The 15,865-nt window shown below is 45.8% G+C and overlaps 1 protein-coding gene across 1 annotated transcript in view; it reads left to right on the forward strand.

Moving 5' to 3' along the window:
* Positions 1 to 3,685: 3,685 nt before the first annotated feature.
* The window catches only part of LOC107111658 (neural-cadherin-like), a 99,283-nt gene continuing 87,103 nt past the window's right edge, over positions 3,686 to 15,865 (forward strand). The window contains exons 1-6 of the mRNA XM_015412663.1: positions 3,686 to 3,812; positions 4,821 to 5,046; positions 7,531 to 7,735; positions 9,844 to 9,955; positions 13,735 to 13,984; positions 14,597 to 14,739. Of these exons, the coding sequence (XP_015268149.1) occupies positions 3,686 to 3,812; positions 4,821 to 5,046; positions 7,531 to 7,735; positions 9,844 to 9,955; positions 13,735 to 13,984; positions 14,597 to 14,739 (1,063 nt within the window). The remainder of the gene's footprint in view (positions 3,813 to 4,820; positions 5,047 to 7,530; positions 7,736 to 9,843; positions 9,956 to 13,734; positions 13,985 to 14,596; positions 14,740 to 15,865) is intronic.

Below are 15,865 nucleotides of genomic sequence, written 5' to 3' on the forward strand. Positions count from 1 at the left end.
GCTCCATACAGCTAGCTGCAACAGTTGAAAGCTCCTTTCTGTATGCGTCAGCTCCAGATAGCAAAATATCCCCAGCAATAGCATGGCGATGTTACAGGCAATGCTCCCTCTAAGCTGTGGAGTCCTGTGAGCAAAAATTCTACTTTGTGAGCTTACTGGCATTAAAGTTGTGAGCGAGCGATTTGGCTACTGCATGAATCAGTTTGCTCTGGAGCCATCCTTCCTGAGCTGAGACAAAAATGTGCAAGCCGGAGGCTAAAAAAACTGTGAGCTAGCTCACACTAAGTCAGCTTAGGGGGAATAGTGGTTACAGGCACTTGTGGTATTGTATGTTACCAGAGGCAGGGCTGGCGTCAGCATACCCTCAGGTGGGGCAGCGGCCAGAGCTTCTGGCGGAGGCCACCGTGACTTGGGACGCCACCGCCCATGCTCCCTGCCAGCGTCACCAGGGAAGGGTGTGTCGGTGGCTGCAGAGCAGTGGCATTTTTAACAGTAGCCATGGCACTGCCCAGCCACATGTTGCTTGGTGCCATTGGAGAAAGGGCATGCAGGGCAGGGCTTTAGGCAGATGAAGGACACTTAAGTGCGTGGTGGGCGGGGAGGGAGGTGCCAGTGGGGGGCCCGGCGGAGGAGAGGAGGGGGCCCCTGAGCACTTTCTGACCACGGCTCTCCCAAACCTGGAACGAGCCCTGACTTGGAGCTTTCAAATACCACCATATGGTCACCACCCGGAGGTGTTACTTGGCAACATCAATGTAGAGACTTGTAATTTAAATCAACGGGAAGGTGGTTAGGACAGACTCCTTTTTTGGAGGGGGGGAGTTTGTGTGTGTGTGTGTATTGAATGGATGGGGGAGTAGGGTACTTGTGGGCCTGATGAGTATGACCTCCTCTCTTGTGCTGCTGTCTTATTCACAACTTTGTGCCTCTCTGGTGTTTGAGTTGAGAAAATCTTTGTACTTACCTTTTGGCTGCTTTTGTTTGATTTTGATAGCTGATCAAAAAGATATCAAAGTCTAGTGGCTCAGGCGGCGATTTTATAGTCTAAGAATGCTGTTTGAAAGGGTGTGTTGTCCCTGAAGCAGGAAAATCGTCACACGTCATGTTATCTGCTTCAGAGAGGCCAGGATTATGATACCTGTCTGCCGAGCCGTACCTGTCAAGTGGCAGGTTCAGAAATGCCACTCATCTCAACCAGGGAACTTGTAGTTATTTATTGTGAAGTAATGGATTAGATTAATTGCAGGGGAGGACATATGTTCCCCTTGTGAAAATGGTCTTAGGTATAGACAGGGAAAAGATCACGGTGGACATAATAGTTTGCTACTACGAGGTCGCATACATATGGTCTGAAAAGTAACTTGAATGAGTTCCAGGTGGGTCGCCGCGATGGCCTGAAGTAGCAGAACAAAGTTTGAGTCCAGTGGCACCTTTAAGACCAACAAAGCTTTATTCTGGGTATAAGCTTTCGTGTGCACGCACACTTCTTTATATACCTTGAAACAGAGTTACCAACCATTACAGATAGGTAGCGGGCGAGTAGGATGTTGGCCTTTCTTTCTTTTCTTTTTTTAACTGCCCCCCAACGGGGCAGGATTTTATTGCATTTTCCACATCACATACACAAACAATCATAACCTATACATACATATACATACATACTAACATACAAACAAACACATGGAGGTTATTCTTAATTCTACCAATATTTATACTAATACCTATTCCGCCTTAATAATAATTTCTCATGAACTGTGTAAGCAACTTTTCTGTCTCTGTCAGAGGTCATTTCGGGGGGGAACGCGGGGGAACACAGTTCCCCCGGGTGAGGTGCAGGGGGGCGGGGCACATGATGAAGCCCCGCCCCCTGCTTCTGGCCACCCCGCTTCCAGCCCTCATTCAGCCAGGAGGAGGCAGGAGAAGAGGGAGGGTAAGTTGCTTCCTCCCCGCTTCTCCCCACCCTTGCCTGCCTGGGGCCAGGGAGGGCCTTGGCGGGGCTTCCTCACACTCCTGCCGGCCTTCCAGGTCCACCGCCGGGCCCCTGATGTCAGGGTGTGTGGCATATGCTAATGAGTTATGCTAATGTGTTCCCCTAGCTCTTTTTCTACGAAATGACCCTGTCATCCTAACAGGAATATATTTCATTTAGTAATCTATTGGTCTGTCTCTTGCAAGCTTGCCTACATATGTTTGTCATGCCAGTTATAAAACCGTGACCAAGTATTCTCAAATGTCGAATCTGCTGCGCCTTTTATCAATAAAGTCAATTAGTCCAATTCCGCAGCCTCCAAGATTTTGTTTACAAGTTCTCGTTTTGTTGGTATCTCCAGTAATTTCCAATATTTTGCATAGAGAATTCTTGCAGCCGTAGTTAGGATGTTGGCTTTTCTAATGGGCCCATCCTGGCAACACCCTCCTCACCCGCTTCCTTTATGTAATGGTTGGTGACTCTGTTTCTACATACCTGAAGAAGTGTGTACGCACACAAAAGCTTATACCTAGAATAAAACTTTGTTGGTCTTGAAGGTGCAACTGGCCTCAGACTTTGTTCTCTTGAATAAATTCCATTACTCATTTCTGAAACAAGTCATATTTTTACTCTTAGTTTCCCCCCCCCCTCTGTGTGTATTTCACTGTGAAGTCGTTTGTCATGTTGTCTGGTAGATAATATAATATCTACACTTTAGATGAGGGCAAGAACTTTTATTAGAATCAGACCAAGGTCTTTCCTGGCTTTACAAAACCAATCTTGATAATGAGAAGATTGGAAAGTGAAACTTGACAAAAGCCACCCATTTTCTACTAAACACATGACCTGACCTGGATAGCCCGACCTGACCTGGATAGCCCAGTCTAGCCTGATCTCATCAGATCTTAGAAGCTAAGCTGGATCAGCCCTGGTTAGTACTTGGATGGGAGACTGCCAAGGAAGTCCAGGGTTGCGGTGCAAAGGCAGGCAATGGCAAACCACCTCTGAACATCTCTTGCTTGAAAACCCTATGGGGTTGCCGTAAGTTGGCTGTGACTTGACAGGACTTTACACACATGAAGCAGCCCATTGGTCTGTGAAGGCCAGTGTTCTCTACTTTGACTGGCAGTGGTGCTTTGGTGAAGGCCTTCCATATTACCTACTAGTTTTTAACTGGAGATGCCACCAGGGACTCAAGCTGGGATCTTCTGTATGCAAAGTAGATGGTCTTCCATGGAGCCAGAGCCCCACCCTACCCCTGGTAAACTGAGAATTTCCATTGAGAAAAGGGAGGACATTCCTGAACATTTGGGTACTCTATGACCCATTATCCCAAACATTCCAGAATGTCCTCCTCTTCTACAAGCAAAACGAACCTTCGTGGTAAGTCCAGGGTTTCATTCTCAGATGTCCACAACACATATTCCACAAAATGTGCTAGTTAAGTGTTGGAAAGACAGCTGTATAATCTTGAAATAAGAATAGTTCAACGTGGTTCATTAGGGGAGGAAAAAACACCCTTGCTTTTGTAAAAATAAGCTTTCGTTTTCCCTATATACAGGACTGTCATATCTATCACAGTGTTTTCGTTGCGTGTACAAGGATATTCTAAGAATGCATTCTCTCTCTTCCTGGTAACCAACAGGGAATAATTGGTACCTGGTACATTTAGAACTTACAGTGACGGATGTGAACGACAATGTCCCTGAATGGGTCATGGAGCCTTTTCCCTTCCTGGCCACAGTGTCACCTAAAGCTGTAGCCGGTACCAAAGTATACAAGCTCTTGGCTAAGGATGAAGATGAAGAAGAGAATGGAGCCATTGAGTATTTTCTTTTGGAAGGTAAACACTGATCTTTAAAGTCATAGAAAACATGGGAGGGAAAGCTGTAAGAGACCCCAACTTTTTTGAGCCTGTCAGCAACTTTGGAATTCTGACACAGGGTGGTGGGCACAACCACAAAATGGCTGCCAAAGGAGGCAGGATCATGCACACATAGGAAGCCCAAGTGCAGCAGCTTTGGAATTCTGACACAGGGTGATGGGCAGAACCACAAAATGGCTGCCAAAAGGAGGCGGGATCACACATACATAGGAAGCCCAAGTGCAGCGGCTTTGAAATTCTGACACAGGGTGGTGGACACAACCACAAAATGGCTGCCAAAGGAGGCGGGACCACACATACATAGTAAGCCCAAGTGCAGCGGCTTTGAAATTCTGACACAGGGTGGTGGACACAACCACAAAATGGCTGCCAAAGGAGGCGGGACCACACACACATAGGAAGCCCAAGTGCAGGGGAGAAGAGGGATAATTAAAAAACACACACTAGGAAAGAGGAGTTAAAGAGAATAAAACTAACACTGTGGTGGCAGCTGCCACTGAAACAATGTGACCTTCAGTGCTCAGTCAGAAGCCCTGCTCAGTACGTGCCCATCCAGCCCCACCCATTTTCCCCAAACACTTGGTGACTGCCAAGAAAGGTGTCAGCGGGCACCACATTGTTGATTCCTGTCCTAGGATATGAGAATTGGTAACATCAAGAACCCGAATAGCCTAGGCTAGCCCGAACTTGTAAAATCTCAGAAGCTAAGCAGGACCGGTCCTGATTAGTATTTGGGTGGGAGACCACCAAGAACATCTGAGGTCATGAAGGAGAGGCAGACAGTGGCAAACCACCTTTAAATGTCTCTCAGCTTATGAGATGGCCATATATTGGCTGTGACTTGATGGCACTTTCCCCCACCACAGTGTCAAGAACAAGTTTTGGTTTGTTAGTGATGTATAAATACAGCTATCCTTTTGCAATTTTGCATTTTCCTTTTATTTCCTTGAATTCTCCCTTTTGTAGGTGGAGAAGATAGATTTGAAGTTGAAAGGGACAGCGGCTGGGTTAAAACTACAGGTTCGCCTCTGGAGAAGGAGAAGGAATATTTACTTACTGTCCTAGCTGCTGACAAACCTGGCCGCCAAGGGCCACCTGTCTCTATTTCTGTCCTTGTTGGACGTCGACCACCGCAGTTTGCCAATATGTCATACACAGTTTATGTTCCTGAAAACACGCCCCCAGGAAAATCGTGAGTACTTGCATAGTTTTAAATTCTTTACTAAAAAGGTCAGATTCTACAGCCAGAAATCCTAAGCACTGCTGCAGAGAATAAATGAATCTCATCCAGTTTGAAATACAGGAGAGATGGCAGAGTGTCCTGGTAAACGTGTCGGGCTGTGACTTGAGATACATGGGTTCAGATAGCCACAGAAAAACATAGTTATTCTGGAGGGCAAACAACAGGGTTTAGAGGCCGAGGCCTTCCCCTAATGTTTCTTCTTGCAACTGGTTTTCAGGGGTTTACTGTCTCTTGAATGTGGAGGTCCCTTTAATCAACAGGGTTAGTAGCCACTGATAGACCTGTCCTCCATAAATCTAGTTCCCTTTTAAAGCCATACTGCTGTGAAGGTCACTGGTTGACTTTGGGCCAGTCAATCTCTTTCAGCTTCATTTTTCTCTCCGGCTTGCTGTGAGGATAAAATGGAGAAAAGAGAACTGTCTACACTGCTCTGAACTTGCTGGAGGAAGGGTGGGAAAAGAATGTACTAACTTGCTGGTCTCCCCCCCCCCCCCCCCACAAAACCACACCCCGGCAAAATTCAAGTCTAGTAGGCACCACAGAGACCAACAGATTTTTCAGAATCTGAACTGTTGCAACTGAGATTGGGCTGTAGGTTAGGACTGTGTGCATTCCTTATATTGGGGCATTAGTAAAGGGAAATGTATAGGCAGTAGTTAGATGATAGAGTGCCGGAGATTAAGGACATTTTCACTCTGGGACCCTGAATTCTGTCCCCCCCCTCAGTTGCTTTTCTCTCTGCCCCCTCTCCCCGATTGCTTTCATTAAAATAACCCTCTTGAGTATTGCCCCAGTGCCCTGGGGTTTGGAATGACACCTTGCATGTGCAAATGGGTTGAATGGTTTTGAAGCCTATTCGCTGCTTATGATTGGTGACATACCATATAGCAACTTGCACTCTTTCCGGGGTAAGTATTATTTCAGTCTGAACAGATGTAGGTCTTGTCCCATAAAAGTCCGTGAGATTCCCGTGTACTTCACTGAACTTTGCATCTGAGCTGACAGTCTGTTATAATTTTAGTTCATGTGCCATCAGAAGATACCGAGGCTTTAACTTAAATGGGTTACTGTCTGATTTGCAATCTGTTGTGCCAGCACTCTAAGAACTGTCATTTTTTTTTAATAACTTGCTCCTTCGAAAGCGAGAGAACATATGTTCATGTGGCCAAAATCTGGCTAGCTTGGGGTTGATTGTGAGTCGTGTTCATCAAACATACAGGGGCCATATGGCATCCAAAAACAAGAAGAAATCTTCATTAAAAATGAAAGGTTTTTATTTTAGCATGAAAACTTTTGCAGACTTAGGACTTCGACTCGGTCACGTGTAGCTTCATGGCAGAGCTGGATTTGAACTTGGTCTTCCCGTTCCTAGTTAGATACACGGTCGACTGAACTGGGTCTGTTGTGTGTCCAGAGCATCGATTTAGAATTCCCTGTTCCTGGTAGCTGAGAATTAAGGTCTTGCCAATCTTAAAGGCTTTGGGCTTGAAATGAGACACTGTGGATTCTGCTCAATTGCCTAGATTGTCTCTCTGTGAGGTTTTCATCAGCCTGCGAATCCAGATTTTCCATAAAGGTCGATTATATGGGTCTGTTCATGAATAAAGGGTGTATTCACAGCCATGGCTCTAGCTCTCTTCAGTCATTATGATTTTGCTACTCCTACTTTGCCTATTGGGAGAACATGTGACCCTCTTGATATGTACCATTGCCATTTTCTGTTAATAGGGCAATGCGTACATTTTCCATCTTGGGTACGTGCAGTTGGGAACTCTTAAACAAAACAATAACAAAAACGAAACCTGGTTTCTGATGGCAAGTACCAAAGCTGGAAAATGCAGATGTTCCCCTGTTCATACAAAGTGGTGGCACCACACACTGAAAGGATCGTTTATAATTCCTGGTATGTGTTGCAGGAGTGCTGGAGTCACAATGACTGAAAAGGGCTTGTTGTAAGTGGAGAATCAAGCCTGCTTCCATCCAGAGGTCATTTCGGGGGGGAATGCGGAGGAACGCAGTTCCCCCGGGTGAGGTGCAGGGAGGCGGGGCACATGACGAAGCCCCACCCCCTGCTTCCGGCCGCCCCGCTTCCAGCCCTCATTCAGCCAGGAGGAGGCAGGAGAAGAGGGAGGGTAAGTTGCTTCCTCCCTGCCTCTCCCCACCCCTGCCTTGGCGGGGCTTCCTCACACTCCCGCTGGCCTTGCAGGTCCACCGCCGGGCCCCTGATGTCAGGGGGGATGGCATATGTTAATGAGTTATGCTAATGAGTTCCCCTAGCTCTTTTTCTACGAAATGACCCCTGCTTCCACCTGTGTGGTCCCGTCCTTTCTACAGTCTCTTTGTCATGCTACGGTGTGACAGATTGTTGGGAACTGGATTTACTGCACGCTCATTGTATCTTTTTATTCTGTGCTTTCCCCAACTCGGATCCAGATTTTTGACAGTCCGTGCTTTGTCTCATCAAAACAAGTCCCTGAGTTACAGTCTTGTCACCAATCCGAACGGCCTGTTTAGCATTAGCCCAGCCACTGGAGACGTCCACTTCAGTCGCAGTATGGATTATGAGAATGATCAGCACCAATATCTCCTTCTAGTCCAAGCAAGAGAAAACCAGGGGCATCTCAGTAGTACAGTTGAGGTACGTGCTCGTTAATAAAGTTGCATATTTGAGTCCATGTTTATAAATTCACTGCTGTTCTGCATTTGTAGTGGCTCAGGAGCCCAAACTAGCCTGATCTTGTCAGAGCTTGGAAGCTATCCAGGGTTGTCCACATTCAGTACCTGAATGGGAGACCACCATGGAAGACCAGAGCTGCTATGGTCACCATGACTAGATGGCACACTTCAGCTTTGTTCTGCATTGACTGGTTCTGTTCTGACATTGCCTCCCGCAACTGCTGACACTGGGCTTGAACACAGCTTGTTGCTGTGCTCGTATGGTCCCTTTGCTCCTCTCCCATCGTAGTTTCCTGGGGTTGATCAAGTCCAAGTTAGGAGTGACGTCCAAATGTTGCCTCCTTGGTAAAGTTGAGTATACCTCAGTTTAAGCATAGTTTAGAGTCTTGGGGTGTGGCGAGTAAACAGACTCCTGTTCGCCTGCAGTTGGGTGTTGCAGAGAATTAGAGCTTGGTCAAACCAGGGTGTTGTGAACCTAGCAAGCTCCAGGGCTATTTGTGGGCAGGAACGCACTGGAACGGAGTTCCGACTGGCTCCTGAGCTGGCCACGCCCAGCAGGATCTCATTAGCATAACAGGCCACACCCAACAGCAGAAACTCATTAGGATTGGCTACATTAGGGGTGTGTGGCCTAACATGCAAAGGAGTTCCTGCTTCAAAAAAAGCCCTGAGTTTTGACTACAAAGTAAAGGGAATAAGAAACAAAAGGTGGGTGTAGCCTAATATGCTAATGAGTTGTGCTGTCCGGGGTGTGGCCTAATATGCTGACGAGTTTCTGCTGCTGGGTGTGGCCTATTATGCTAATGAGTTCCTGCTGAGCTTTTTCTACCAAAAAAGCCCTGGCAAGCTCCATGTATGGATGGAGAGGGAAGGAGCAAGTGGTAACATCCCAGCATGGTGGCAGTCTGCGTCTCTCTGCCCAGTCTCAGTTTAATCTCACCCTGTTGTGATGTCTGAATGTGGCCATTGTTAAGTCACCGTAATAACTTTTTAGTTATTGAATTCTAGCCCACCCGGGTCCACCTCCTCCAATTTGAGCCTAATGAGGTTCTAAGATTTTCATAGGGTTAGGCTTCCATTTGAAGTGAAGCTGGTGGCCATGATGGATGGGCCCTTCTCTTTGGGGCGCCTTGTCAGTAGAACACCCGCCTCCGAACCCTTCACCTGGTGCCAACGTTGCAAACGAAGATGTATTTTCTCTGCCTTTGAAAATAGTTGTCTTGTTCACCTGTTAGGTCCTCCTCTTGTGACGTTCCGTATCTGATGCTGCAGGCTTCTTTTTAATGTATTCCGCTGCCTTCTCCTATTTTGTAAAATGCTGCCCTGTGTTTTTAACGTTGCTTTGTTGTTTTGCTGTGTTGTCGTCATCTTTGCTTTAAAACTGCTTTGAGCCGTGTTTACTGGAGAGTGCAACGTAAAACACAAGCATACTAGATAAATCGATGGCTGGGTGTTACATTATGCTGTGCCCTGATCTGAGTGACTCAGGCTGCCCCATCTCGTCCGATCTCAGAAGCTAAGCAAGGTCGGCCCTGGTTAGTACTTGGATGGGAGGCCCCCGAGGAAGTTGAGGGTTGCGGCACAGAGGTGGGCCCTGGCAAAACCCTCTCTGGGCATCTCTTGCCTTGAAAACCCTATGGGGTCACCATAAGTCCGGCAACTTGATGGCACTTTCCACCACCAGGTTATATCAAAACATTCTTAGAAAACATAATTTGTCCATCCAAGTAAGTGTCAACATTTAATTAGCTTTGAGATCTATCTTTAACCTTTTACAGTTATACAGGATTGGGAAGATATTTTCAGCGCTGAGCCGCTGGTGTCACATGTCTAGATGTTCGAGCAACTTGGCTCCTGGGATTCAGCCAGCTTCCTTCTAGACGAGGAAGAACTATCTTAGCTGCTAAGTGCCTTCCTTTTTATTTGGAAACTACAGACTTCTAGAAATCCCCTGAAGATTATTATTTTGGGGGGAAACTAGTATCAGACTTATCTATAACAATGAAGACACAGCAGGGATCCACTTTGATATTTCTACACGTTCTCTTGTCTTTCCCCCCCTCCTTTTAGGTTTGGGTTGTAATTACAGACATAAATGATTGTGCTCCAGAATTCCAGCAGTCTATCTACACCAAAGATGACGTTCCTGAAACAGTGACTGTAACCACTGCACTTCTACAAGGTAAACCCCCTTTCTCTCAAAAGAGGGAATCTTGATGCACCAATGCTCTGATCTGCTATAAGGCTGTCACATGATCTGCTAGTGAATGCTTGCTCCTTTGGGTATTTTTGCAGTTCTCTCTGGCCAGAGTTCAGGGGTGGTTCACATGCTGATACCTCCTACATTTTCCTCTCCCCCCCCCCTTTTCAGTGATAGTAGTAGTAGTAAAATTTATTGTGTAGCCATTGGCCATTACAATTTAAAACAATATACAAATGAGACAATTTACAGCACTGGAATTTGGATTAGATTTAAAATATAACAACCTCTAAAAATCTGCACATTCAGTATTTAAATTAAGATAAATCTTAAATATAGATACCCATCTCCAGAAACACATACACAGCCTCAAACATTGCCGTTTTACATTGCTGTTTTACAGTTCAATTTCATTTTCCTATGTTCTTGGCCCTAATTTTACTAGCCACTAAGGCGAAGAGTGCTACCCTATAGGAAACCGTAGGGTCTGTGTCTGACAGCAGAAATATTAATTTACTGCGATCTTTAGGGAACAACTGCGATCTGAGGCAATGGGTGTTTAATGGAGATGCCATAATAGATTATTCTTTAATCATTCAGTCAAAATTTGCTCCCTGGTACAAAGACATAAAGAAAGATCATTTAAGAGCTGCATACCTGGTAAATGTTACTGCATACAAGCTTAGAACAGCATCTACAGCATTGCGTTTCCAGACTATGCCAACAGAATTACTTAACGATACTTAAAAATACCCCCGGAACAACGTATTTGTATCTGTAAAATTTCTGTGGAGGATCTTTTTCATTATGTCATGGTCTGCCCATTGTACTGGGAACAGAGATGTAAATTCTTGACTGCAATAATAGATCAATTGCAAAATTTTTCTGACACTGATAAATTAATATTTTTGCTGTTTACATCTCGGTTCCCAGTACAATGGGCAGACCATGACATAATGAAAAATCCGCACTTGGGGGGCAGAGATTTTCCTGCACCTGGAGCAGTCTCCAGGTGTGCAGAAAAATCTAAAAAGTTGAAAAAAGTATACTGGGGATATTTAAAGTAAATATCCAAAATTGCGTCAAAAGTAAAAGAGCGTTACCTGCGCATGCGCAGAGAACGCCCCGGCAACTGTCCCACTGCCGCCGCCTCTAGGGCAGGAGTGGGAGGGAGAAGGTTTGGTGGGCCTGGCGGCTGGGAGCCATGCGGGCCTTGCTGTTGGTGCCGGGGGGGCGGGGGAGAAGGCTCACCTGCAGCTGCTTCCTCCTCCTCCACGTGGAGCTCCCCCCCTTGCGAGTATCGTGGGTCCCCCTTCTTGTCATTTATATATAAGTTAAAAAGTACAGGGGTTAACACACAGCCCTGCTTGATGCCTTTGCAAGTCAGTATTTTGCTGGTCATCGAGCCTTGAGGTACCTACTCTAATTTTTGCATATGTTTCTGTATGTAGCTCATGAATAAGGAACAACTGTCTTTTATCTATATTAGTTTTCATCAGCTTGTCCCACAGCTGGTTTCTGTCAATTGAATCAAAGGCTGTGGCCAGAACACAGTGTATAAGGCTTTAGTTGGACCTTTTATGGCCGAGTGAGCCAGCTGATAAAGAGTATGGCAATGGTCAATTGTCCCTTGGCCCTTTCTAAATCCTGCCTGTTGGGGATATATGATATTATTATCAGCAACCCAGTCCTCCAGTTTTTGCAGAAGATATCTCCCATACAGTTTGGATGCTGTATCAAGGAGGCTCATAGGGTGATAGTTTTTTGGGTCTGTTTTGTCCCCCTTTTTATGTATGGGGACTACTATACCGGTTTCCCACCCTATTGGGAATATGCCCGTGTTATTTGTTTGGGTAAATAGTTTAGTGAGTATTGGAGTCCACCACCTTGGAAAGGTTTTTATTAAATCTGAAGGAATCAAGTCCTCTCTGGGTGATTTACCTGAAGCCAAAGATTTAATAAGGGTTCCAATTTCAGATTCTGTCACTGGAGGCCACTCTGGTAATGGTTGCAATTCATTAGCAACAGCCCATTCCCCTGTTTCTGCTGATTCTGACATAAATGGGGTGGCTTCATAGCTTTTTGTAAACTACTCAAATCAGGTATTTCCACTTACCTATGCATCCGTCATTTCACGAGGTCTGCCTAAACTAGAGGAAACAATTTCTCCAAAACGTGATTCTTTCCTCTCAGATATGGCCTGAACTAGCTCAGTCCATAATAAATGCTTAGCATAAGCAGTTTTTTTTCTTTTTAAGCCGGCTCTTATATTGGGATCTAAGTGTGTTTAATTGTTGGAGTTGGTGGGGCTCTTTACTTTGTCTAGTTAGTCTAATTTGTTCGGTTGTTTCTTAAAATTTCTACATTCTCAGTCGTACCACCCATTTGTAGAACAGGAGTGAGTATTTGGGGGTCTGTCATTGATAAGCAATGGCTTTATAACTTGTGCGGTCTCTTCATAGTGTTGAATAATATTTGCTTCTGATCCTAATAGAACTTGTCTCCTGTCCTTAATATCAGCACTTTCCAAAGCAACCTGTACTGTTTTTGTAGCTGTTCTGACCACCTTTGTCTCCTCCCTTTTCAGTGATATGGTTCTGTTATGTATGCTATCAGCTATGAACTTTTAGGCACATGCTTATTAAATGTCATAGTGGAATTTATGTTCATACGCAGGAAAAATGCATGATTGCTGACTCTGTGTTGGGAAATACATGACTTTGGGGGGTGGAGCCTGCGGAAGGCGGGGCTTGGGGAGGGCAGGGACTTCAAGGGTGGTATAATGCCATAGAGCCCACCTTCCAAAGCAGCCATTTTCTCTAGGTGAACTGATCTCTGGAGATTTTGAGATCAGTTGTAATTCCAGGCTTTAGCCATCACCTGGAGGCTGACACCCTATATCTGTAGGGAAGCCCCTTGTATGCTATAACGGAAATGTTTCAAGCATCCCATCTTGTGATGACTGATAGCGACTATCATTTATTTCCTGCCGCTTGCTTATTCTCTTCTGGAGCTTAGTTGCGAGCTAAATTCCAAGCCACCTTGAACCCCAAGGGTGGAGTATAAATGTTTAAATGTAAATATGACTGTATAAATGGGAGGGGTCATAGCTCAGTGCTAGAGCATCTCCTTAACATAAGAACATAAGAGAAGGCAGTGTTGGATCAGGCCAGTGGCCCATCCAGTCCAACACTCTGTCACACAGTGGCCAAAAATACCAGGTGCCATCAGGAGGTCCAGCAGTGGGGCCAGGACACTAGAAGCCCTCTCACTGTTGCTCCCCCCAAGCACCAAGAATACAGTGCATCACTTGCCCCAGACTGAGAGTTCCTATCTATACCTTGTGGCTAATAGCCACTGATGGACCTCTGCTCCAGATGCTTATCTAATTCCCTATTGAAGCTGTCCATGCTTGTAGCCGCCACCACCTCCTCTGGTAGTGAATTCCATGTGTTAATCACTCTTTGGGTGAAGAAGTACTTCCTGTTATCTGTTCTAACCCGACTGCTCAGCAATTTCATTGAGTGCTCATGCAGAAGGTCCCAGGTTCAATCCCTGGCATCTCCAGTTAAAAGATCTGGCAATAGGTGATGTGAAAGACCTCTGCCTGAGACCCTGGAGAGCTGCTGCCTGTCTGAGCAGACAGTACTGACTTTGATGGACCAAGGTTCTGATTCCACATAAGGCAGCTTCATGTGTTTAAGTGTAAATAAATATAATAAATAAATAACTGAAGTGACGTTTTTCTTCTGCTTCAACAGTGTCTGCCAGCGACTGCGATTCTGACAAAAATGCAGAAATACTTTATTACACTCTGAGCTCCGATTTCAGCATTTCTACCCATGGCATCATCTTCCCAGCGACAGAGTTGGACTATGAGCGCCCTAACCATCTTTATGAGTTTGTAATTATGGCTATAGATAGAGGCGAACCCCCGAGGACTGGGACAGCAACCATCAGGATTCGTGTCTCAAATGTCAATGACGAAGCGCCCAGGTTTTCACAGATAATGTAAATATATGTCATTGGGTTTTATTACAGCATTTAGCGGTTGCTTGTTCTTGTGTCTGCATGGCAGTCGCAATGATTTATGTTGCTGATACGTCAACAACATTTCTTGAACTCGGCGTGTGAAGCAACAGAGAGGGAGGTGTAGGGAGTAAGACTGTGCAAAGAACCAGGAAGTCATACGCATATATGGAGCTGACCAAGTCAGAAGATTGGTCCATTGAGTTCAGTCATGTGACTGGCAGTGGCTCTCCAGGGTTCCAGGCATGGCTGATTAGGGGTATTGGTGAAAAGTGCTGTCAAGTTGCAGTCGGCTTATGGTAACCCTGTAGGGTTTTCAAGGCAAGCGATAAACTGAGGTGGTTTGGCATTGCCTGTCTCCACGTAGCAACCCTGGCCTTCCTTGGTGGTCTGCTATCCAAGTACTAATCATGGCCGCCCCTGCTTACCTTCCGAGATCTGACAAAACTGGGCTAGCCTGGGCCATTCAGGTCAGGGCGAAATTGGTTTTAGGGTTAGTTTGTGGAATTAGGATTTTCTATTTCAGTGCTTGAGTTTTGGATCCTTTTATGAGTTTCCGTAATCACACCTAGGATTTTTTTTTTGTCCCGATAGCTACAAGAGTTTTGTTTCCGAAGATGCGGGTCCCAACACCTTGATCGCCACTGTTCATGCTATAGACCCTGACGGAGATGGTGTCTCTTACAGCATTACTGGAGGAAATCGAAAAGGAAACTTTGTTATCGACCCTCAGAAAGGTAACGGTGACATTTTTCTGCAGTCACTAACTTGTTGCACACAACTGTGTCCAAAGTACATGAATCTGTTTAAATTCTTGGGTGTCTCAGGGGCCACTAACTTCAGTAGTTTGTTTCCTTGTTGTGCGCGGTCGCTCTTCAGTCATGTCTTAACATAGTGAATTCAGACTGCAGTAGATACTCTGCTAGGTTCTCTGAAGTCATTGGCTTCAGTCCCCCAGAATTCCCTGTAAAACAACAAAGGAAGTGGCTGATGGGAGTCTTGACAACTGGTAGTTATTGTGACTCTTGGCTTTCTCCTTGAGCTTGAGGTCTGTTGCATCTTGCTGCTTGGTTTCTTCTTTTTCCTGTCTGCTCTGTTGTTTCTGTTAAGTTCTTCTTCCTAAGTTTTTCTCCTTATCTCCCTTATATATAAAAGCCAAATGGTGGTGGCACTTCTCTAGAACATTCCACACACTCCAAAATCAGTTCGCTCTCTGATCTGTCATTCAGAGGGTCTCCCTATTCACTGGCTGCTTTACCTGAGTCCTGCCTCCAGCATTCTAAACAATCTTCTTCGTGGTCTCTGTGCATCACACCCTTGGGATACTCTGCGCCTGCGCTGAACCTTCTCGGTACCGATAGCTAGCAAAAGGGATTTTCGCGCCTCTCCCAGGTCACGCGCCGGCTCCACTGCGCATGACCAAGGAGGGGCACGCAGATCCCGCCAGTTCTCTTCTGACCGCCGCGCTGGTAGGACGCCTTCTGCTTCGGTCTGTTAAGTACAAACTTTTGCTAAACTTGCGTTTAGTTACTTTCTTTTTCTTTATTTTTGTAGTTAGCATTTTTCTCCGGGTGTTTGTTTTGTGTTTTTCTCGTTTCCCCTCCGCTGGCCTATGGCCCCGCGGTGGGGTTGTTTCAAACGGTGCAAGACTTGCGGCCTTAAAATATCCCCCACCGACGGGCACTCACTTTGCCTCGTCTGTCTAGGGGAGTCGCACTGTGTGTCTAAGTGCAGACATTGCCGGAAGTTTTCGAACCAGACGAGAAAAAACAGGGCAGCTCGTCTGCATTTGGCTTTGATGGAGAAGGCACTATCTCCTCAGTCCTCCTCTCCGTTGGACACGTCCGGACACGCCTCGATGTC

The sequence above is a fragment of the Gekko japonicus genome, unplaced genomic scaffold, assembly GCF_001447785.1.
Source record: "Gekko japonicus isolate JY-2015 unplaced genomic scaffold, Gekko_japonicus_V1.1 scaffold287, whole genome shotgun sequence".
Lineage (NCBI taxonomy): Eukaryota > Metazoa > Chordata > Lepidosauria > Squamata > Gekkonidae > Gekko > Gekko japonicus.